At 37.7% G+C, this 22,283-nt stretch overlaps 2 protein-coding genes and 1 pseudogene across 7 annotated transcripts in view; 2 read left to right on the forward strand and 1 right to left on the reverse strand.

Moving 5' to 3' along the window:
- Positions 1-4: 4 nt before the first annotated feature.
- Positions 5-14,360, reverse strand: LOC116275036. Its single transcript, XM_031666812.1, has 4 exons — positions 14,307-14,360; positions 13,858-14,210; positions 5,508-5,833; positions 5-5,418 (listed from the first exon to the last, which is right to left on the reverse strand). The coding sequence occupies exons 1-4, from the start codon at positions 14,358-14,360 to the stop codon at positions 5,036-5,038; spliced, it is 1,116 nt and encodes a 371-aa protein (XP_031522672.1). The 3' UTR covers positions 5-5,035.
- The window catches only part of NIPBL (NIPBL cohesin loading factor), a 193,021-nt gene continuing 176,143 nt past the window's right edge, over positions 5,406-22,283 (forward strand). For 4 of the 6 annotated variants that reach the window (XM_031666111.1, XM_021939290.2, XM_031666109.1 and 1 more), the window contains exon 1: positions 5,406-5,820. The gene's annotated coding sequence lies outside the window, so the exon portion shown is untranslated. The remainder of the gene's footprint in view (positions 5,821-22,283) is intronic. The other 2 variants (XM_031666115.1, XM_031666108.1) reach the window with 2 other exon arrangements.
- LOC108586269 lies at positions 14,378-18,446 on the forward strand (annotated as a pseudogene).

Genomic DNA, 22,283 nt, shown 5'->3' on the forward strand with positions numbered 1-22,283 from the left:
AACATATATTTTGCCCCATGTTTATTATTGTGCTGTACTGGACATTTTAGATTGGAAAATGTGCTAAAACAGATCAATAATTGTCACAGATCTACACACAACAAATGTAGGTCCACTAGGAAAATAATTCCTCCTCACAACTTTAACCATATTTGACATTTCTACTAACAGCATACTTTATTTCCTACCCTTTGCCTTAAGATTACCTTTCTGAAACTAGTATCAGATCTCTAAAATATCCTAGTACTTCCTCTAAAATCCTTCACTAGTTCATAAGCAGTCAGATCTTTCTAACATTCCTTTTTTCCCCATTTTCTAAGGAAAATCTGAAGAGTAGACTTTTAAAAACAAAAATGAACACAATTTTTGGCCTGTAACCCACAATAGGGAATATATTTTACAAGGTAACCTAGCACACATACACATGAATAAATGTTTACTTAAAAACACATACCTCATACCTTTACCATCCGTGATGTACTCTTCTATTTTCTATTCTTTTCTATATCTTAAATTAAAAATGCTAGTCATAATGCAATAAATTAATTTCATGATCCATAGTGGTACTATAATCCACAGATGCTTTGACTACAAGCTAACCTACTCAAGAATGCTGTTAAAATGAGCACCATAAGTCTCTCTTCATACTTATTTTAGATGCTTTAAGTTTAATAGATTTTGTATTCTTTCTTCATAAACAGTCATTTTTTAAATGATGTTTTTCCAGATTAGTTCAGCATTAAAATACTTGACTAGTTTAACTCTGGTTCACATGCAGAGTATATGTAGGTTCCAGGAAGATTAGGCTTTCATGAAACTTTATAGTCTTAAATAATTTTACATTAAATATTTCAGAAGTGCATTTTTTGAGGCCCTTCCCTCTGTGTAATTCTCTATGCATTACACAGTGAAACTTGTAGTATAACATGGAACTGGTCACTTTGATTTAGGAACATAAGGCATAGATACATAAAAACATAAACAATAAGGCCAGGCACGGTGGCTCACGCCTGTAATCCCAGCATTTTGGGCGGCCAAAGCGGGCAGATCACGAGGTCAGGAGATCTAGACCATCCTGGCTAACATGGTGAAACCCCGTCTTTACTAAAAGTACAAAAAATTAGCCGGGCGTGGTGGTGGGTGCCCATAGTCCCAGCTACTAGGGAGGCTGAGGCAGGAGCATGGCGTGAACCTGGGAGGCAGAGCTTGCAGTGAGCCGGGATCGCGCCACTGCACTCCAGTCTGGGAGACGGAGTGAGACTCCATCTCAAAAAATAAATAAACAAATAAATAATAAACAATATAGGGGTGTCATAGGATTATAAATAGATGGCATGGATAATAAAATCTGTAAGTTTAGAGAAAATTCGTAATTATAGGTGAGAAGTATTAATGAAAGGACAAAGCTTGTTCTTAAAGGACTAGAATAGGCCAAGATGAAAAAAGGTATCCATGGGAAAAGAACTATTCATTTCTATAATTTTAACAAAATAGATACACTACGTTGAATAAACTCCATAAATACTATTTCCAAATTTGATTAAGATATTTACTTTGAAAACCTGAAACAGGAACATATTTACAGTATTAAGTGATTTGATAATTTTGTAGCTCTGCCCTAAAAATCAATATCCTTAATTAACTCTTCACCAGTTTAAGTCATCCATCACCCTAAAAGCAATTTAATTATTCTAAATGTGAAATAATTTTGGTAGCGTCTAAAGTAATCTACAAAACATACATACACTACCAGTTTTTTTTTCTACCTTTAACAAATTTGTTCCCATAAGAGACAATTTTATCACTAACAAAGGATAACTGGCAGGCATAAAATAGTGAAAAGAAAATGATTTTCTAAAATTTTTCATTTCTATCATTTTATAGCAAATTGCATTTATCTTAAAGATAAATATTCTTCAATAAAAATAACAATTCGTAATTTTTCAGTTGTAGAAATTCCTGGAGATGACATTTGGTACAGATAGTTTATACTTGAAATCCATTTAAAATTTTTAATAAAATCTTCTGCAATTCATTTATCAAGAATACATATGAGACTATCCAGGAATATTCCTAGCAAAGAAAACTGAGTCATGTAACTCAGTTCTTGAAGCAAGGAGGCAATTTAAAGTCAGAATAAAGGGTTATTGGACTGTCCTCAATGGACAAGTCAAGGATGTAAGTCACCTGATTTGGAACATAAAAGACTTAAAAATGTAAGAGCGAAACAAATGTATGATATTGGGAGAAATAATTATTAAGAAAAAAAAAAAAAACCCAAGACAATGAAATGAAGAAAACACTAATATTAGATTAACAGATTCTATGTAAGATCTCTACTTAGATACTTAAATTTATGCAAGCAAAATACCATTTGATTTAATAGTGAAATACTATGATATACATTGAAACAATTTCTTTGATTCTGTAATCTGGAAAAAAAATGGTACAAACTATATACAAGTTAAAGCCCTCAGAGGCAGTGTTGTGCTTTCATTCACTACCATGTATGAGATGCCTAGCATAAAGCTAATTAGCACCTAATAAGTCCTCAATAAGAAGGGGAAAAAACTAAAAAAACTTTAAAATTTTAAATTAAGTGGCACAGTAATGCCAAGACTTTCCAAAGTAAATTGACCGTAGCAGCTGCAGTTACCTGGACATGCAAAATTACTAGTTTACCAGTAACATTTAAGAAAGCAGACAGGAAGATAATTGTGCTTCTATTAGTGAACTGAAATAATAGTATTTTGAAACTGAGTGAAAAACACATTCTGAGCCATCTGTATTAACTTAAAGCTGTTCTGAAGATTAATGGGAAAAACAGTAATGAACAGACTATTGGATTTACTAAACAATGTTTAATTAATTGTATTAATGGTTATAAAATATCTATCAAGGCTATCTTTTCTTGTCCAAAAATTCAATACATGAAATAGGAAAATTTGTAATACCGTAGCCAAAGCCTTACTGCATAGCTTCTAGCTTACTGATATATTTACCTATTTTAATTTAAAAAGCCTATTTTTCCAGCCACTAGGAAATAAAATTTCCCACGTTTTATATACTCAAAAATCATGATTAAGTATATCTAATGCTACCCTAAGTGTAAGCAAACAGCAAACTAAATGGTGAATTAAAATATCCACACTAAGCCTGACCTCAGCTTTCACTGAATCTTTTCTTCAGAAGAAAACTAAAAACAAATCTCACTAGCATCTGCTTTGCTTGACAGCATCATTGAGTAGCAACCAAAGTAGCCATATGTGATCCTTTATGTAAGGCCTCCTAGCCTCAGAAACACACACCTTTTGAATTACCGTGCCTGGTACCCATTTGTGCCCGATAAATACTTGCTGAATGAACTTTTCCAATAGTGCTGGATTTGGTCTGAGCCAACGAAATTCTCACTTTTAATGTATTTTGCAAGACAGAGGACGACAAGATGAAGAATGCAGTTTGAGACTCAGGAGAGCAAAGATAATCGGCCCAGTATGGATATGATCATTTGATGCACTATCCTCGGACATGCCCATTTACAGAAGCCTAAAAACAAATTTTATCCCGCGTTTGTGGGTTTCTGGTGTTGTGGAGGGCTTTCCAATGTTTAGAAGCAATGTCTTTTTATAGAATTCTGTAATAAACTTTTAAAAAATCTTTTATAAAGCTCTCTGTAGCATATAAGTACATATTAAAGACAGAAATGGGGGAGTGTCAAGGCCCTTATAATCGTCATTCATTCATTAACCACACACTACGCATCTACAGTGTGGCATTCTAGGCGCTGGCCGTAACACCAGTGCAGAAAAACACAACCTCTTGTCCTCTTAGAGCTTACATTCCCCTGGGGAAGGAGAGAGAAGATAAACAAGTATGGATATGTAGACTGTCCAAAGGATAAAATGAGAAGGGGGCTAGGGCTCAGTTTAAAAGTGGCCGCGGAAGCACTGAGTGACACTTGAGCAAAATCCTGAAGGTGAAGGAGCAAGCCCTATGGACGCTCAGGGGAGAGCCTGGCAGAGGGAACGACGAGGGCAGGCCCGCCCCCACCCCCAAAGGCGCGCGGGGACTTCAGCCGCGGTCAAGGATTTGGCTCACTCCCCTCAAGAAGGGAAGCCATTCGCAGGGCCTAAAGAAAAGGAGTGACAGGATCTTGGCCCCCCCGCCCCAGACAAAAGGAATAATCTAAGCAAGTTTTCCTACTTACTTTAGCGCACTGGTACACACACAAATACACAATACAATTCATATAACAAGAATTTCGTCCCGGTTGAATAAAAATCCGCTTACCTACTGCACTTTTTACCGAAAATAGCCCCCTTTTAATTTACAAAAACTTAATAGAGAACTGTGGAACGATGGAGTCACTTCTTGTTTTACAATTTAAAAACTACAACAAGCATAGTACTGTACGTATAATCACATTTTGTATTCCAGCCTTGTCCAGCGCCTCAGTGTTCCAAACCTAAAGAGGAAAACGATGTTTGAAATTAGCTGGCCGCAGGCCCGCGGGTCGCCCGCAGTCGCCGGTGGCTGAGTCGGGGCCGGCAGTTCTCCCCGCGCGGTCGGCTCCACCCACACCTAGAGGGGGGCGCCGGGGCTGCCGCGGGCCACCTTCTCGCTCGCGCAGCGTCGCCTACAGGCCTTCATCCCGACGGTTAGAGAAGAACCCAATCCTCTGCTGACAAAAAGCAAGAGCAGCGGAGATCGCCTGTTTCCAGAAATAAACGCATCACAAACACGATTCCAATTCAATCCAGCCGAGAATCGTCTTCACCTCCAAGGGTTGCGTTCTTACTCCGCAGAAACAATACGCAGTCGGGCGTAAGGTCCCGGCTCTCAAAAGGAAAGGTGTACGATCCATCCATCCACCCAGCTGCAGGGACACCATTTAAAACGGGCATCATCGCCGTCGAATCGCGGGCGTCCTCTGTGGGGCCGCCCGGAGATCGGCTCCCTAAAGCTAACGACGACCTGGGACAGCCAGCGCGGCCTCCAGCGGCCGCCGTCGGCGACCTGCGAGCCCGTCCGGGCTTCAGTGCTCCCCACGCTCACGACCACCACCGAACTCCGGCCCCGCTCCCGTCGGCCTCCAGGAAAATAAAGACAGAGGAGAGCCGGCCCGCCTGTGTCGCAGGGAAAACGTCGCTCTGAAGCATCGACAATACTGGCAACATCCACAGCCGCCCTGAGGGGAAGGGCGTAGAGGAGAGCTGCCGCCGCCCGGCTGCTGGCCCCGGCTGGGCCCGGGTGCGGCGAGGCGAGGCGCGGCGCGGCGCGGCCGAAGACGCGAGCCCAAGTGGCGGCGGCGGCGGCGGCGGTGGCGGAAGTGGAGTGGGGAAGAGGGGGTGGTTGTTAGTGTTTGGCGCCGGCGGAGGGAGTCATTCCTGCAGCTGCACTTCCGGTCGGCATTTTGTTCTGAGAGGGAGAGACGGAACGAGAGAGAGACACACACAGGGCTCCTTCCCCCCGCCCTCCCCCCCCTCCCTCCGTCGGTACCGACTCACCCGACACCACCAAGCCGCAGGGAGGGACGCCCCCGCCGACAGGAGGATTGGTTCCCGGGCCCGCGGCGATGCCCCCCCGGTAGCTCGGGCCCCTGGTCGGGTGTTTGTGAGTGTTTCTATGTGGGAGAAGGAGGAGGAGGAGGAAGAAGAAGCAACGATTTGTCTTCTCGGCTGGTCTCCCCCCGGCTCTACATGTTCCCCGCACTGAGGAGACGGAAGAGGAGCCGTAGCCACCCCCCCTCCCGGCCCGGATTATAGTCTCTCGCCACAGCGGCCTCGGCCTCCCCTTGGATTCAGACGCCGATTCGCCCAGGTAAATTCCTGCTCTTTATTTCGGCGGCGGCGGCGGCGGCGCCAGGTCCTCAGCGTCTCTCCTCCTCGCTCCCCTCCCCGCCGTTTCCTTAGCGGCCCCAGGTCTCTTCCACAGGCGAGTCTAGAGTTCGCTCCTCTCTGGTGGCAGCCGCCTTGGGTGGCGGTGGTTTTGTACCCTCTCCCGGCCGGCTCCGGTGGCGGGGACTGGGCTCCTGCTGGGCGGCCGGGGAGGCGTAGGCCCGGCGGAGAGTGCAGGCCGCGGGCCAGCGGAATCTACTTGAGCTCGGGGATTAGGAGAGCTCCGGGCTGAGCGGAGCGACTGCTGGTCGGTGACAGGCCTCGCCCGGGAGAGGAGCCGTAGCTAGTGAGCAGGCGGAAACAATACAACTAACAGCAAATGTGCCCTGATCGTCCCCATATTTACAACTTTCCCGGTCCGGGAGTGGGGAACGTCCCAGTGAAACAAACAACCCCCCTTCTTCCCCCTGTGACCCCATGAAGGGAGGAAGTAGTTTCAGTTAGTGAGACAAACGTAAATACTCAGACGCGGATCCAGTGGTAATTCTTTCTCTTTCTAAAACTTGTTTGGACGTTGGAAAGTTCATAAAGACTCATTTTCTTTTTTAAAGAATTAAATCGTCCACATGAATATTTAATACAGAAAACCACACTGTGGCAGACACTGCACATCTCCCCCTCCCCAAGAGCTTTTATGTTGTTGTTTGACAGTGTGTTGTCGCACATGGACTTTTTATTCAAAGACAAGTATAAAGTACTTGACAGGTTTACTCTGCCACTTTCTATTTGTATGCGTTATGTAAGGGCAGTTTTAAACGACTATACATAAAAACCTCAGGTACTTCCTGACCAAAAAGTGTAGGAGCATACAAAGAATTCTAAGTGTTCTGAGAATTGTACTGAGATACAGGTAAAATCAATTTTCTTTTCTTTTCTTTTTCAAAAAAAGAAGAAATTAAGTTATACTTAAAATCCTTGGGAGGTTAAAAAATTGTAGAAGGTGCCATCCTTTCATGTCAGGGCAGTTCTTCTTGAGGTCCCAGGATTGTCATTGGCTGTTTGTGCCATGATGTTTGACTGTGTAATGAGAGAGGTGTCATTTTAATAGGTCAAATGTATCTGTAAATGCTGGAGAAAAATATCAGTTCTAACTTGACAAGTTCTAGTTCATGAGTAAGTTAAGTGTTTCGAGCTTGTTTATGGAGGCATTCGTAACGTAGGTTGGTATAAGGGGGAAACACCAATTTAAAATTCCTCAGTCAGGCAAATTGCTAGAAAAATGTACCTGGGTTACACGTTTTGATACTTTGTTTCATGTTCGCTGAAGGAAAACTTTCGTTGGTTAAAATGAAGCAGCCCTGCTTGGCGAAATCCCTTGTTTTACTAGTGTATGTTTCATTGGTTCAAATTTTTTGTGTCATTAAATTATTGTCACTGTAGAATAAGTTATTTTGTGGAGGTTACTTTTGAGTTTAGCGTCCTGCTTACAATAAATTGTTTCACATTTCCTGCAAACGTACGGATAAACGTTTAAAAGAATGAAGTTAATATAGCTGTCACGTACTAGGCATGTTTTTAATGCTATAAATCCGTGTAGTAGTCAGTAGCGTGTCCGTGATTTGTATTGGTCAGGGAGCAGTTTGAATTTTAAAAAGCCTGAAGCTCCTGCTGAGCCCCAATCCCGGCCTCCCTCCCTCCCACTAATCTCCCATTCCTGTCTTTGTGCTGCCTGCTCCTGTTAGACACTGTTTGCTACGGGGCCTCAGGCCTACTGCGGGTGGGGGGTGTACGAGTGGGGGGCATGCCAGGGAGGGAAAGCAGACGGGAGGAACACTTCACATCTTAAGAAAGCAGAGGGTTTGCTTTTTTGGGGATGGGGGTGGTAAGGGCTTCATTATAAATGTTTCAAAGGCCCTCATATATTCCTGTGATTGTCTCTACAACTTTTATTTAATTAAAATACTAAGATGTATATCAAGGGATAAACATATGTTTACTAAAGATAATGGAAAGAGGAGTTCTGCTTGCTTAGTTTTCATGAACTGAAGCAACTTATTTTTGGAGGTTGTCTTATGCAGATGTTTGAATAAGTGTGTTAGAGATGGGTTTATGTGATTGATTCTTTTTTTCTTGAGACTTTGCAATTAAGTTATAGTGAATTAGTTCTTCCCAACTTATTTTCCCAATTCTACATATTTAGTAATTTGTGAGTAACATAGGTTGTGTGATAGCTTTCATTATGATAGCGTAAACGTTTCTTTAAATTTAAAAAAGTGTTTTGTTTGGTCCAAACCAATTAAATACGTCATTTTTAAAGGAGAAAACATTGTGTAAAAATCAAATTGTAAAATTTAAACTTGAACTTTAAATCTCTGATAATCTAGTTGGAGAGAATAGTTTGTTTCCTTAAAGAGTGTAGTCTGTTCTGCTTCCCCTCTGTTGGTTGGAATATTCACCAGTGGCTAATCATCTATTTCCATTAAAAAAAAAATTAAAATTCGGTGAAAGGAAAAATCAGAAGTGTTCCAGTAATCTTATAATCCTAATTATATTATTTGGAGAAATATTTTCTAATACACCTAAAGAAAATTTCAACAGTGTCGCTTATTGTTTCTCTTGACTCGGAAGAGTTGTCAATAACTTTTTTTACTTGAAAAGAGATTTCAAATAAATAATGAAAGTAAATTACAGTTGAACACTAAATAGATACTTTTCAATGTTTGAGAAGTGTATATAGGATGCTTCCTTTTTAAAGTCATTCAACAACTTGTTTACTGAAGTTATTTGAGAACATTTTTGAACCTGTTGTAGAGATCATTATAATATTTTCTGCTTTTAAGCAAAAGTTACACATTACTTGAAAAAAGAAAAACTGTCTACTTGGGATTCTTTTTAGGGATGAAAAGGGAAAGTTTTTACTGTGGCAGTAAACTTGGTTCTTCATAGTAATCATTATTAAATTTCAAAAATATGAGCAAAGCTATACCAATACAAAATTTTCTTTACTTGCAGCCAGACTACCCCACTGAAAAATGTATTTTCTAAGGCTTCTTCAACTAATTGCAGATTTAATTTTTTGGTACCAATCCATCATCAAACTGTCATAGAAATATTTGAACATATCTGTGTTACATGTTTGATATACCCCATTGTGATATTTTTACTTTCTCAAAATAAGATGTAGTAATTGATAATATAAGAGTAAATAAAAGCCAGGAGTTTGAGTTTTATTTAATTTCATTTAATCCTCCTTTCTGGTGCTTATTAGGAAAAGCATAATTTGGAAGAAATTCTAAAATTTTAAATTAAGATTTCAGTTTTATGTGAAGTGATTAGGGAGTCTGAGGTAAACAATAATTCCTTTTAGAGAAATGTAACTTTAATTCTGTTTATCACATTTGCTTGCCATAAAAATGAATGGGAAATAACTAACTAGGAACCTTTATAGAAGCCTGACAATTAACTGTTCAGTTGAACATGCTTATTTTAATATCCTGAGCATACTAGGTTAGGTTTGGTGGTAATTTATGGTCTTATATAGCCTTTAAAAATTATTTTAAGATGGACTTTTTAGGCACAGTTTTTTCTTTTTTCAGCAGTTGTCATTTATAATAATTCTTTGTATTTTAAAACTAGTTCTTTTTCAAGATGATCTGAGTTCATTTAAAAATATTCTGATATTCCTGTGAGAGAAGTGACCAGCATGATTTCCGTTTAATGATGAAATACTTGACACTTAATAGACCATATGATTTGTATAGATTCATGTAGTAAGTCAGCAGGAGAATAAGGGATTCCCTGACACTAGTGTTTTCTTAGATTACGTTGCTTTAAGAAATGTGTGAGCTCTGGTCTTGAAGCTAGGTATTGCTCAGCGCTGACACTGATACCATTTGTGACTTTTTCAATTATCTAAGTTCAAAGTGCATTTTCCTCTTCTTTTAGAGAGATGATACCTGTTTCTTGGTTGTATTTTCCTGGTATGAAAATAGAGTGGGATTTTAGTGTTTCTGGTTGATTTAAAAAGAATTTTAAACTCCATGTCTCTTAAGGCCATCATTGTAATTTTAAAGAGTATTTTATGTGCGTAGAATATTTCACCCAAATAAATTAATAAAAGTAATTTTAGATAGATGTGTGTAATTTTTTTTTTTTTTGGTGTAAATCTGGAGTCAATTTTATTGAATTGAGTTTTGTCAAATTGCATTATGTTTTAAGACATATTTTTTTGCTATTCCCAAAGTTGTATCATTAGGGGAGATCATTTCTTGATGTAGCATTGCCAGCTAAGATTTTGTCACATAAGATTTTGAGGACTTACTATATGCCAGGAGTTAAGTCTGTCCCCATAATATCTCATTTAATCTTTTAACAAGCCCAAAAGTAGAAACAATAATTATCTACAATTTACAGATGAGGAAACTGAGGCTGGAAAGGTTTAGAAAACTGCCCGTGATCCTATAATTAGTAAATGATCAGTCTGATTTACATTTGTTCTTATGGATTCAGGATTCTATATGTCTAGTTTCAGTGAAATTTTAATATTATCCTTTGGGTGTTGGTTGATTTGATACTTGCCAGTCATTTAGTCAAGAAAATTGTGTATTTCAGGCAAAGAAGCTGAAATAGAATTCAGGCTATATATTCTGTATATATAATACTTTTAAAAATCAGTAACTCTTTACCATCTTATATTTAAAACAATTTTTGGTAAGCAGTCTGAAGCTTTTAGTTCGTTTAAGTATTTTATATTGAGTTGAAGTTGTTTGTCAAAGCATCTGTTGTTAGAAAGACAAAATTCAGCTTTAGAGTCATTTCATTCATAGAAATGTATATGACCAATTGTAGGATAGTAGCTGAATCTATAAATTAGTATGACTGATCATTTTGTACAGTTTCAGTATTTTTATAGCCAGAGAATGTTGATCGTTACAGTCTTCAACTTGGGAGGTTGTGCATTTATTCCAGAACTGTTGCCATTACATACAACCTTATAGGAATTCCTTTAACGCATTTGAAATAGTCTTTTTCTCATCTTTATGACAAATCTTTATTTTCTGGAGTGAATTTGAGTTTTAGATACTGTACAGCATCACTTGAAACTTAGTTTAGGAAACTAAGATTTAGTAAGGGTTTTTTTTTGTGTCTGGCTCTATGTTGAGCGCTTTATGTTTGTAATATGTGATATTATTGAATGTTTCCATGTGCCAAAAACTGTGCCAGGGAAAAAGTTTTTAGTTCCTCAAGGTATTGAAAAGTTGAATATGAAGTTGAAGTTAGTTGTATGAGAAAACTGAGATATGGAATGATTACGTGACTAGCCCAAGGTCACACAACTAGTAAGTTAAAGAAAGTGGAGAAAGGATTTCAGAGTTTATACTTTACCCGTAAGCCTTAACCACGATACTGTGTGTCGTGATTTGAACCACCCAACTACTCAGTGAAGTGAGTGATACTGTTCTCTTTTTACAGAGGAAATTGAGGTTCATCATGTTTAAGAAACTTGTTCAGGGTAGCAAATCTAGCAAGTGTTAGAAGTAGGATTCCAGCTAAAATATATCTAATTCTAAAACCTCTATTCTTTACATTCTACCACCCTGGCTCTTCAAAATTTATAACACAATTTTTGGTGAAAGGGTAGTCTTGGTTATGAAGTTAGTGACGCTGTTTTTCTTGTGGGGCTTACAAGAGTAATTCTAAAATGTTTTGGTCAGTTATAGCTGATTCATTATTTGATTATAGTCTTTTTTTTTTTTAACCACCTTGTTACTTTATGTATAGTACACAAAATGTTTGTCTATTCAAATATGCATATAAATAGGATATTGATTTTTAAATACATGTACTGTGGAATATATTGAATGTAGGCATCTGTGGAATAGGTAGCTTTAGGAAATTTGGCAAAAGCTATTCTCAGGCTATAAAAATACTGAAATTTTAAAAAATGATCAGTCATGCTAATTTATACGTTAACTGTATTTTTATGATTTTATTGTGACTCTTGTTACTTTTAATAATAATGTTAAGCATTAAAAAAATTCCCAAGAATGCATTAAATTTTCGAAATAATTCATGTAGGTAAATTGCTTTGCCATCTTACATGTGTAACATATCTCTTAACGTGGATATACCAAATTCCTTTAGAGTTGTCTTTTGTACGTATTTGCCGTTTGGCAGAAAAGAAAAACTTCTTCAGAAATTAGCAATATTAATTTATTAAAATAAGTATATATGTACTTTTATCCTGAGAAATTCAGAAGCTGTGACATAATTTTAAAATGCTGGATTTCCTTTTGTTAGAATTAACATATTTGGGTCACTTATGCAGATGAAATGCATGGTTATTTTTATATGAGCACTATTGAAAAATACTATTCTAGATACATTAAAACTAACAATGTCTAAAACACTAATAAATTATTAAATTCTGGATATAATTTACTTTTAAAATATTAGTCTTTATGATTGATATTTATGATACTTAATTTGGTATTTGTAAAGCACAAATGTCCTTTAATCCTGGCAAGGAAATACATTACAGAGTTTTCTCAACACTGCTACTTGTCAACCCTTTCAGTATTTTAAAACCTGCCTTTAGTTGTCTATTTGAATCAGATTGTGGGTTGCCAGTTTCCAGCAAAAGACATGGATCATCTGAGTGTATGCTCTATGTAATTTGGTGTTTTTTATGGTAATGACCAAGTTGAAATTTTACATGGTGTTAAGTTGGGCATAACATCATTTATTATTTATTTATTTTTTATTAATACTATTCTTTGAAATTGATGTACATGAAAAAAATGTCTTCCTAGGATTCTGCTTATACCTCAGAAAGCTCTAAGATTGAAAGTTGAAATGTCATGACCTGAAAACTACTGATTCTTTCCCCTTTAAGAAAAGAATTCGGAAACTAATATTTATTCCATAAGCTTACCTTCAAGTTATCCTGAAAGACACACGTGACATACACTTTTATTTAACTCTACTAATCTTTTTACTATTTTCTCTTTCCCTTTTCCTATGTATCTCTTCCTTTAACTATCAGTGTCCATTTCATCTCCCCCAAAGCAAATTTTTACATACTGTGGCTAATATAGGTATTTGTTGTTAATGTGGATGGTCTTGTAATGTATTACTTTCTCTGATGAAACCCAGAGCAGTTTCAGAGGCCTCAAATTCTGAGATCTGCATAAGTTCAAAATAGATTACTGGTGGAAAAACATTGACATTAGCCATGAAAATATCTATTTGTGTATTTTCCCCACTTTTCTTCTATAGACATACATTACTTTTCAGAATTTCAGCTCAAGGACCAGAAATTTTTTCTAAGGAGAAAAAGCACTGCCTTTGCAAAAGTTTCCCTGATCATTCCATTTCATAGCATTTGTACAGTTTTTTACTTGTATCTCTTGATAAAATAATTTGTTCCTATATTTGTCAGCCATACTAAACCGTCAGCTCTGTGAAAGCAAAGAGATTTTGTATTATCTTCATCTGTATGTCTATAACATCATCACAGTGGTGCTCCTGTTTTAGGTATTCAATATATATTTGTTGTTTAGTTAGAATTGAGTCATATGGTGTTTCTTAAAGGTATGTTTTTAAATCTAAGATTAGTGAATGGCAAGTATATTTCTCTTAATTTCAAAATATAATTTTCTTAGGCAGAGCTGTGTCCTTGAGGGCTTCTTGCTTTGGGGGTAGGAATATTTTATTTACATATATCCCTAACAATATGTACATAACTTTATAAACATGAAGAAAAATTTAAAGCAGCATTCCTTTTTAAGCTGTTAGGGAGGATCGTGAAGTACAGGAAGAGTTTTTTGTTCTGTTCTGTTCTGATTTTCTGAACTGATTTGTTCAGTTCAGTATCCAGTAAGATACTGGAGTATTGCAAGAGGTGAAGTATCTAAATACTTTCTTGTTTTAATCTTTGGATTTATTTTAGTTTTTATTTTCTTTGCCAATTTAAGTATTATATATAATCAGATAAGTTAACTAATGAGAAATACGTTACAGCACGTAAAAAATGCTATTCAGGGTCAGCAAAGCCTGAGTCCTGTCCTCTCGCTCTCCTCCCCGGACAGCATGAGCTTCACCACTCGCTCCACCTTCTCCATCAACTACTGGTTCCTGGGCTCCGTCCAGCCAGCCAACTATGGCGCCTGACCGGTCAGCAGCGTCTATGCAGGTGCCAGGGGCTCTGGTTCCCAGATCTCTGTGTCCTGCTCCACCAGCTTCCGCAGCAGCTTGGGGTCCAGGGGCCTGGCCAAGTGGATGGCCCGGAGTCTGGCAGGAATGGGAGGCATCCAGAACAAAGAGACCCTCCAAAGCCTGAATCTGGCCTCCTACCTGGACAGAGTGAGGAGCCTGGAGACCAAGAACCAGAGACTGGAGAGCAACATCTGGGCACACCTGGATAAGAAGGGACCCCAGGTCAGAGACTGGGGCCCATTATTTCAAGACCATCGAGGATCTGAGGGCTCGGATCTTTACAAATACTGTGGACAATGTCTGCATTGTTCTGCAGATTGACAATGCCCATCTTGCTTTCAAGTCAAGTACGAGACAGAGCTGGCTATGTGCCAGTCTATAGAGAACGACATCCATGGGCTCTGCAAGGTCATTGGTGACACCAGTGTCACTTGGCCATAGCTGGAGACAGACATCGAGGCTCTCAGGGAGGAGCTGCTCTTCATGAAGGAGAACCACGAAGAGGAAGTAAAAGGCCTACAAGCCTAGCTTGCCAGCTCTAGGTTGACCATGAAGGTAGATGCCCCCAAATCTCAGGACCTCGCCAAGATCATGGCAGACATCCAGGCCCAAAACGACGAGCTAGCTCAGAAGAACCAAGAGGAGCTAGATAAGTACTGGTCTCAGCAGATTGAGAAGAGCACCACAGTGGTCACCACTCAGCCCGCGGAAGTTGGAGCTGCTGAGATGACACTCACGGAGCTGAGACATATGGTCCAGTTATTGGAGATCCACCTGGATTCGATGAGAAATCTGAAGGCCAGCTTCTGGAGAACAGCCCGAGGGAGGTGGAGACCTGCTATGTCCTGCAGATAGAGCAGCTCAACAGAATCCTGCTGCACCTGGAGTCAGGGCTGGCACAGACCCAGGCAGGGGGCAGCACCAGACGCAGGAGTACGAGGCCCTGCTGAACACTGAGGTCAAGCTGGAGGCTGAGAGTGCCACCTACCACTGCCTGCTTGAAGAAGGCAAGGACTTCAATCTTGGTGATGCCCTGGACAGCAGCAACTGATGCAAACTATCCAAAAGACCACCACCCGCTGAATAGTGGACGGCAGAGTGGTGTCTGAGACCCGTGACACCAGAGTTCTGAGACATTAAGCCAGCAGAAGCAGGGTACCCTTTGGGGAGCAGGAGGCCAATAAAACGTTCAGAGGTCATTGGGGAGAAAAATGCTATTCAGTTAAAATACTGATCTGATGACTGAATTTTTTTTTAGTATGTCAGGTGTGTTGAGGTATAGTTTATACAGTAAAACTCAGTCTTTTAGGTGTACAGTTTGATGACTTTTGACAAACATACACCATCTTAATACCACCACCACAATCAAAGTATTTCCGTTACCCCAGAAGTTCCCATGTGTCCCTTTGTAATCAGTGTCCTGCCCCTACTGCAGCCCAAGGCAACTAGATCTGGTTTCTGTCTCTATAGTTTTTCCTTTTCTAGAACATAAAAATGGAATTATATATAGCCCTTTATGTCTTTTTTTTTAATTTAGCAGAAATCTTCTGAGATTCATTCATGTTCTGTGTATCAGTAGTTTGTCAATGACTGAAGTTTAAAATTGTTAACTTTGGTGATGCTCTTATGAAAGAGTATTATAAAAAAGTAGTACTTTGAACAGTTGTAGATATTTCTCTCAGATTTTGGCAGCTGCCTTATTGAACATTTTAGTTGCTCATTTTTACCCCTCGCCTCCCAAATTTTACTTGCCTGTTTTTACCGTTCACCCCCAAATCTAGTCTAATTGACATCATTATATGGCATTTATTTATATTAGTAAATGCTGTTTAATGCTCTACCCGGCAGGTGAAACAGACCTACTCTCTTTTTCATCATAATTAAAATAGGTAGCATCTTGCATTTTGAATATATAGCACGTAGAAACTAGAATAAAAAATGAGAGATAGTGCAATAACACCAAAAACTTGAGTTTACATTTGCTTTAGGTTTAGAGTTTGTAAGTTTGTACTAAAAATAGAGCATAGATTATAGTGAATAACAGTCACAGCCTCTCTTCCAATGATTAAAGTTAGAAAAGCAGTGCTCTTTTATGAAACTTGGGGACAGATAATGAGAAAAGAATCATTTTCTGGACATTTTATTCGACCACCTTTCCCCCAACCCCTTCCTTTTTGAAACAGCTTCATCTCTGGGATATTCTCTTCTTCTTGTTTCCTTATGTCTTTGACCTCCCATTTGTTAAGTCTTTTGCTAGGTCTGGGTCCTCTATCAACCTCTTTAAATATTTGTATTCTCCAGGAGGTGCTTCAAACTTATTTCTGTTCTCCCTTCCTGTTGATCTTATTTATTCACATGATTTGTTACATGCCACCTGTATAACGACGACTCACAAATCTATCTCAGAATGTATTTCTCTTCTGAGCCAGATTCAGCTGTCTACCAGGTACCTCCTGATGTCCCACAAATAACAGAAATTCCAAAGTATGTAAGTCTGAACTCATTCCTTAATTCTTCCTTACTCTGACCTGTCACCCAGAGAAAGAAAACTATTCTTAAAAAATACATGAAGTAGGTTAATGTTTTCACTATCAACTCATTTGCGTAAAGTAGAAATTCGGGATAATCCTTGACACTTCTTTACCATACTTCCAGTTCAGTTGTTCACCCAGTTCTGACATTTGTAACACTTCCCTGAATATCACTTGAATCTACCCTTCCCCCAATGTTTTGATTCTGTGAGTGGGCCTGAACATACAGTTTTGTCAGATTTAATAACTTCTAGTATTTTAAGAAAGATTTAGAGGTAATTGTGAAAGTAATATGTATTTACTATTGGATACTCTTTGCTTCTATGCTTGGGCTCTGGTATTTAAAATTAAGGTGTAATCTTTAGTAACAGTGACACTATATAGCCTAAATGTTACTGTGTTCTGTTATGTTTAAAATTTAGGGCTTTTGACTTACAGCCCAGTTTATCAGCTGGAAGACTTGAACTCGTTTTTTATCTTTCCATTCTTGCTTTTAGAATACTGCATTTCATGGAGGTGTATATTCATTTCAAGACTTTGTGTTTATGTGTTTTGGAGCATGGTAGAGGAGAAAATGGGAATGTATAAGGAAAGTTAAAGGAAAGGCTTTTGAATTGACTATCCTATACTGTGGAAACAAGTTTACTTAAATAACATTTTCACTTTTATTGCAAACAACAGAAAACTAAAGAAATGCTGTGGGATATGATAGCATTCAGGTGCTAGGCATGCACATATTTTTAATGACAGGAATTAGATATGTTGTAACAGTATTACTTGTTTCTGAGTTTGGAAATTAATGTTCATGGTTTTGTATAACCTTATGATATTTCTTCCTTAAAATAAGAAATTATCCCTCTAGCCCACAGTTTGAGCCAAAGGGTCTGCTTGAAATTATTAGTTTAAATAATCCTGAGCGCATCTTTTGTAAAGGACATTTAAAAATGTAATGCTGCTTTGAAAAACAAAGCAAGCATTTCTTCGTTATATCTAGAGTTTATAACTAAAGAAACTATGTGCTATATTTTGCTTTAGTGCTAAGTACCATATTTTGGAATGAATAGAATCAATCTAAAGGCAGTTTACAAAGACTGAAGGGAGACCCAGTTTGGTAGTCATTGGATCCCTTTGGTGGCTTGCACATAGTAAGCACTCAACAAACAATTGTTGAATAAATGAATTTGAATATATTTCAATGTGGGGATATAGGACTAATTAGAGTGACAGAAGATGGGTGGGACTTGCTAAATACTGAGCAAGTTTTACAGAGGAAAGAAAACATGAAACCCAGAAATGGTGGACAACATTGACAGCAAAGAATTGGTGTAATTTAGTTAACTATTTTTATCTGGACAATAAGGTTTGTTTAATTGAATAAGAGAAAGATCTATATACAAAAGTGTTTTGAGTTCCTTCTACTTTTATTTCCACTCTGGCTCTATTTCTGGACCCCCATGTTCACTGCTAAAGAAGCAGTTGTAGGCTTGGGGCTAAAGTGATCTGCGTAATCCAGATACTCATATTAAGAACTGGGAGGTGTTGTTGGGAAAGAGGTTTTTCTTACAGTTCTTCAATCTTTCAGTTACTCATGTTTCTTAGTATGTGTCAGGGTGCCACTGCACTGTCCTCAGTGTTCATATGCGGGTGTCTAAAAACTAGACCTTAAAATCACATATAATTTGCAATAAGCTTATAACTGTCCTAGGATGAAGTTCAATATCTGAATCTCTAATAATTAGTTACCTAGCTGTTGAGCCAGATTGCCATCTACTCTGATTATCATATGGTTCTTATGATTCTGATATTTTAAACTGGAAGATAAACACCACAGTTTTAGTGTGTCTCATAAAAATTTTATAATCCAGTAACAATCCATTCCAAATTTTCTTGGAAACCAAAACTGCATATAGTTTTCTGATATGTTAAGTTTAAACTGTGGAATTTAGAACTTAAAAATTTTCAAGAGCTTCAAAGTTGAAGACTTCTCTTAATTTTTTTTCAATTGTAGAACCAATGTGAGAAAACAAAACTACATGCTATTTGGGAAATGGGAAAAGTATCAAATTTTATGTTTTTCCTACTAAGTTTCCTATTAAGTTTTTACATAAAAATATGTATAATGAATGTAATTATGGTTAAATACATATATTCATGCTATAAATTTATTCCTCTTTTAACATTGGATCATGAAGATTTTCCTGGTTTTCTATATAGTGTTTTGTAATTCTTTTTTTTTTTTTTTTTTTGAGACGTAGTCTCGCTCTGTCGCCCGGGCTGGAGTGCAGTGGCCGGATCTCAGCTCACTGCAAGCTCCGCCTCCCGGGTTTACGCCATTCTCCTGCCTCAGCCTCCCGAGTAGCTGGGACTACAGGCACCCGCCACCTCGCCTGGCTAGTTTTTTGTATTATTTTAGTAGAGTCGGGGTTTCACCGTGTTAGCCAGAATGGTCTCGATCTCCTGACCTCGTGATCCGCCCGTCTTGGCCTCCCAAAATGCTGGGATTACAGGCTTGAGCAACTGCGCCCGGCTGTGTTTGTAATTCTTTAAAATGTTGCCCAGTATTTTGTCAGTGGATGAACCATAATTTAGTCATTCTATTCTTGCATACTTTTTGCTTTTACTTTTTTTCTATATAAATAATGAGTCAGTGAACATCTTTATATGTACAGGATTTGCCCCCTGTAGGGGCTTTATTCGCTTAGAGTAGAATCTCTTAAGTGGAAGTAATGCTGTAAGTGGAAGTTGGGCCAAAAGATTTGAACATTTTTATGGCCCTTAATATATATTTCCAAAACTGCTTTTATTCTGCTATAATCTTTATTTTCATTCACATCTTAATTCAGTAGATTCATTGTATTTTTCATACAGAATACACACTTCCTATGAATATAATTAAGTCATTTAAGTGCTCCCTTTTCCCACTATTGTGCTTATGGTCCCTTTACTATATTTTTTAACCTCTTGATGATAAACAATTGTGACTTTTCAAACTGTGTATATCATTTCGAGGTATTATGTAGTAAAATTAGCATGGGATCTAAACTGCTATTAGCCAAGTGATGTTTAGGCCAATTCTTAACCCAAGTCCATGTCTTCAACTGTGAACTGAAGAGGTTCTCAGCTTTTGAGATTTCATGGACTAGTCAGAACAAAGCAAGAAAGTGCTTTCTGCAGAAATAAAGTGGTAAGGATATTGTAGATTGGCACGTAGTGAAAAGAAAAGTCAGTGTCTAGGTAAGACCCATTACTTAGTCTTAATATTTGAAATATGAAATACCCAGTGTGATGTGAACATGGTCATGATCTCATACTCGTTCTCTTGTTCGTCAAACACTGAGTGATTCCTGTGTCTTTTCTCTGAAACTATTAGGCATTGCAGATGGTGAAATAAAAGACTTCAGCCCACCCATTTTATATGGTTTATAGACAGGTAAACAGAGATTATGTTACAATATCTAAGTGCTATGATCAAGATAAACAAGGTGCAGTTGGAGCACTGGTGGTAGGGGTGGTCACCTAATTTAGACTAGTGAGGCAGTAAGTCAGGAGCCCTCCTAGGTGTGATGGTTAGTAGGTATGCAAACTAAGTTTTGAAGGCTGTTAGTCATACTGGAGAATCTGGGCCAACAATTTGATTTTTGGGAACTGATGATGGCTTAGATTATTAGAACATAGGCTGGAAAAGGGGCATGCCAAAAAGGTTTGAAACTACAGAGAGGGGCAGGCTACAGATTATGAAGGAATGGATATGCCTTACTAAGAATTCTGTGTTTTATTTTAAAGACAAGAAACCAGGAAGTTATTCAGTAATGGAGTACATTTTATACATATGTAAAAAAATTTTTGGATAGTAGGCAGGAAAAGGGAGGCTCAGGAGGCCAGTAGGAGTTGAGGTCCTCAATTAAGGTAGGGAGAGTGTAGCGAAGGAAACCCATAACAAATACTAAGAAGTTAGTCTGGTTATCGTTTAGTGATTCTGTGTAGGTAGATTGGGTAAGAGAGAATGAAAACAGTCAAAGATATATCCTTGATTCCCAAGTTTCATAATTATGGGCATATGAGAGTAGAATATAAGTTAATTCAATTTTGGCTGCCTGTGAGTTAAAATATAGTCTACCAAAGCCTGTATCACCTTTCACACTTTAGAAGGAATGGATATTGAAAAATTTAGTGGCTTGGTCAAATTGTACTAATGATTATTTGGAAATTACTTTTACGGCTGGCCTAGAAGATCTCTCCAGTGTTAAATCAGGGTTAAAAGTAGCATGGTAGATTATAATCTTACTTGATCAAAGTACTAGAAGATAATACTATTTCTTTTTAAGGCTTTGTTTTCCAGTATATTGACTATATTATTGTGAGCTTAGAACAACATAATGAATGTTCTTTAATAACTATTTTCTATTGTGCAAAGCTCTCTTAGGGCCTTTCTGGTGTATTTGTTTATCCAGCCTCATCTGAAGACTGCCCCTTCAGTTAGTTTTATACTAAATCCATACATATACTATAATGAAATCTTGTAGTGAGAACTATGTTACTTTGTTCATGAGGGGATTATCTTTACAAATATAATTAAAGGGCTGCTTTTAAAATAAATCTTAAAATGGCAGTAGCTTTTCAGAATTGTTATATGCAGGAACAGTTATAAAGCAGTAAAACTGATGTATCCAAAATAACTGACCAGGTGACATACTGCCAAAATGAAAATTAGTACTTTCCAAGGTTCTAAGTATACTTAAACAAATGTACTTCATTTTGTTTTTTGGCTTAAGAGGTAGCATATCAAAATCACCTAGGTATTTTTTTCAAACTTTAATCCTTTTTTGGAGATGAAAGATGTTTTTAAGTTTCTCTTTTAGCTGTGTTCCCTTAGACTTCTCAATCATTCAGTAAGAATTAATTGAATAACTGCAATGTACTCAGCAATGAATATTAGATATTCGATGTGGACTTTCTTTTGAGTCTCCCTCCTGAATTTTACATGGCTACCTAAAAAATCCCTCTCTTTTTTGTATTCTATAAAAACATCATCTGTGAGGCATAAAGGAGCAAGGAATCATGTGAACAGAGTTAGTGAATTAGATTTTTTTTTAAAAGATGATAGAATGGTAAGATGTGTTTAGTTCTGAAGAATGGAGGAGGAGTTGCTGGATACTAGAGAGGACATAGAATTGAGGAAAGAAGTTAGGGTAGGAGATAGTATAAATGAATTTGGTAGAAAAAATTCAGTACAACCTAGCAGCAGTACTTCAAGTAAAATTAGAAATTGTGAACTGACTGACCTATCTGTTCCAAAAGGTGCCTTATATTTTAAAAGTTTGCTCAAAAGTCATATTGAATCTTGTATATGTTAGAAATACACTACTTAAAAATATAAACCATGACTGTATGTTTATACTAAGTCCTCAGCAAATATTTCTTCTTTATTAGTTCATAGCTGCCTTTCTACTGATTTGATGGAAAATATATCCTTCTCAAATATATTTCCAAATGAAAATCTGCTAATTTGTGACATTTCTAATGGATTATTAGGAAGAAAGGTATTTGATAAGAAGCAAAGAAAAAGTAATCAAATTAGCTCAAGTTCATCTGATATTGAAATATGATAAGTATTCCTTACTAATACAACTTAGCTATATACCCCAGATAAAGTGAAGTATCCCAAAAAATAACTGTACTTATATGAGAAGTTTGATTT

The sequence above is a fragment of the Papio anubis genome, chromosome 5 (assembly GCF_008728515.1).
Source record: "Papio anubis isolate 15944 chromosome 5, Panubis1.0, whole genome shotgun sequence".
In the NCBI taxonomy this organism is placed as follows: Eukaryota; Metazoa; Chordata; class Mammalia; order Primates; family Cercopithecidae; genus Papio; species Papio anubis.

Excerpts from the sequence above, each read along its gene's own strand:
- LOC116275036 (XM_031666812.1), bottom strand. The coding sequence starts at position 14,360 with ATGCAGACATTGTCCACAGTATTTGTAAAGATCCGAGCCCTCAGATCC. Across the intron at positions 14,211-14,306 it reads GAGCCCTCAGATCCTCGATG|GCTCCTCACTCTGTCCAGGT; the intron begins GTCTTGAAATAA and ends CTTGGTCTCCAG. Across the intron at positions 5,834-13,857 it reads AATAGCATTTTTTACGTGCT|AGCAGGAATTTACCTGGGCG; the intron begins GTAACGTATTTC and ends GCCGAAATAAAG.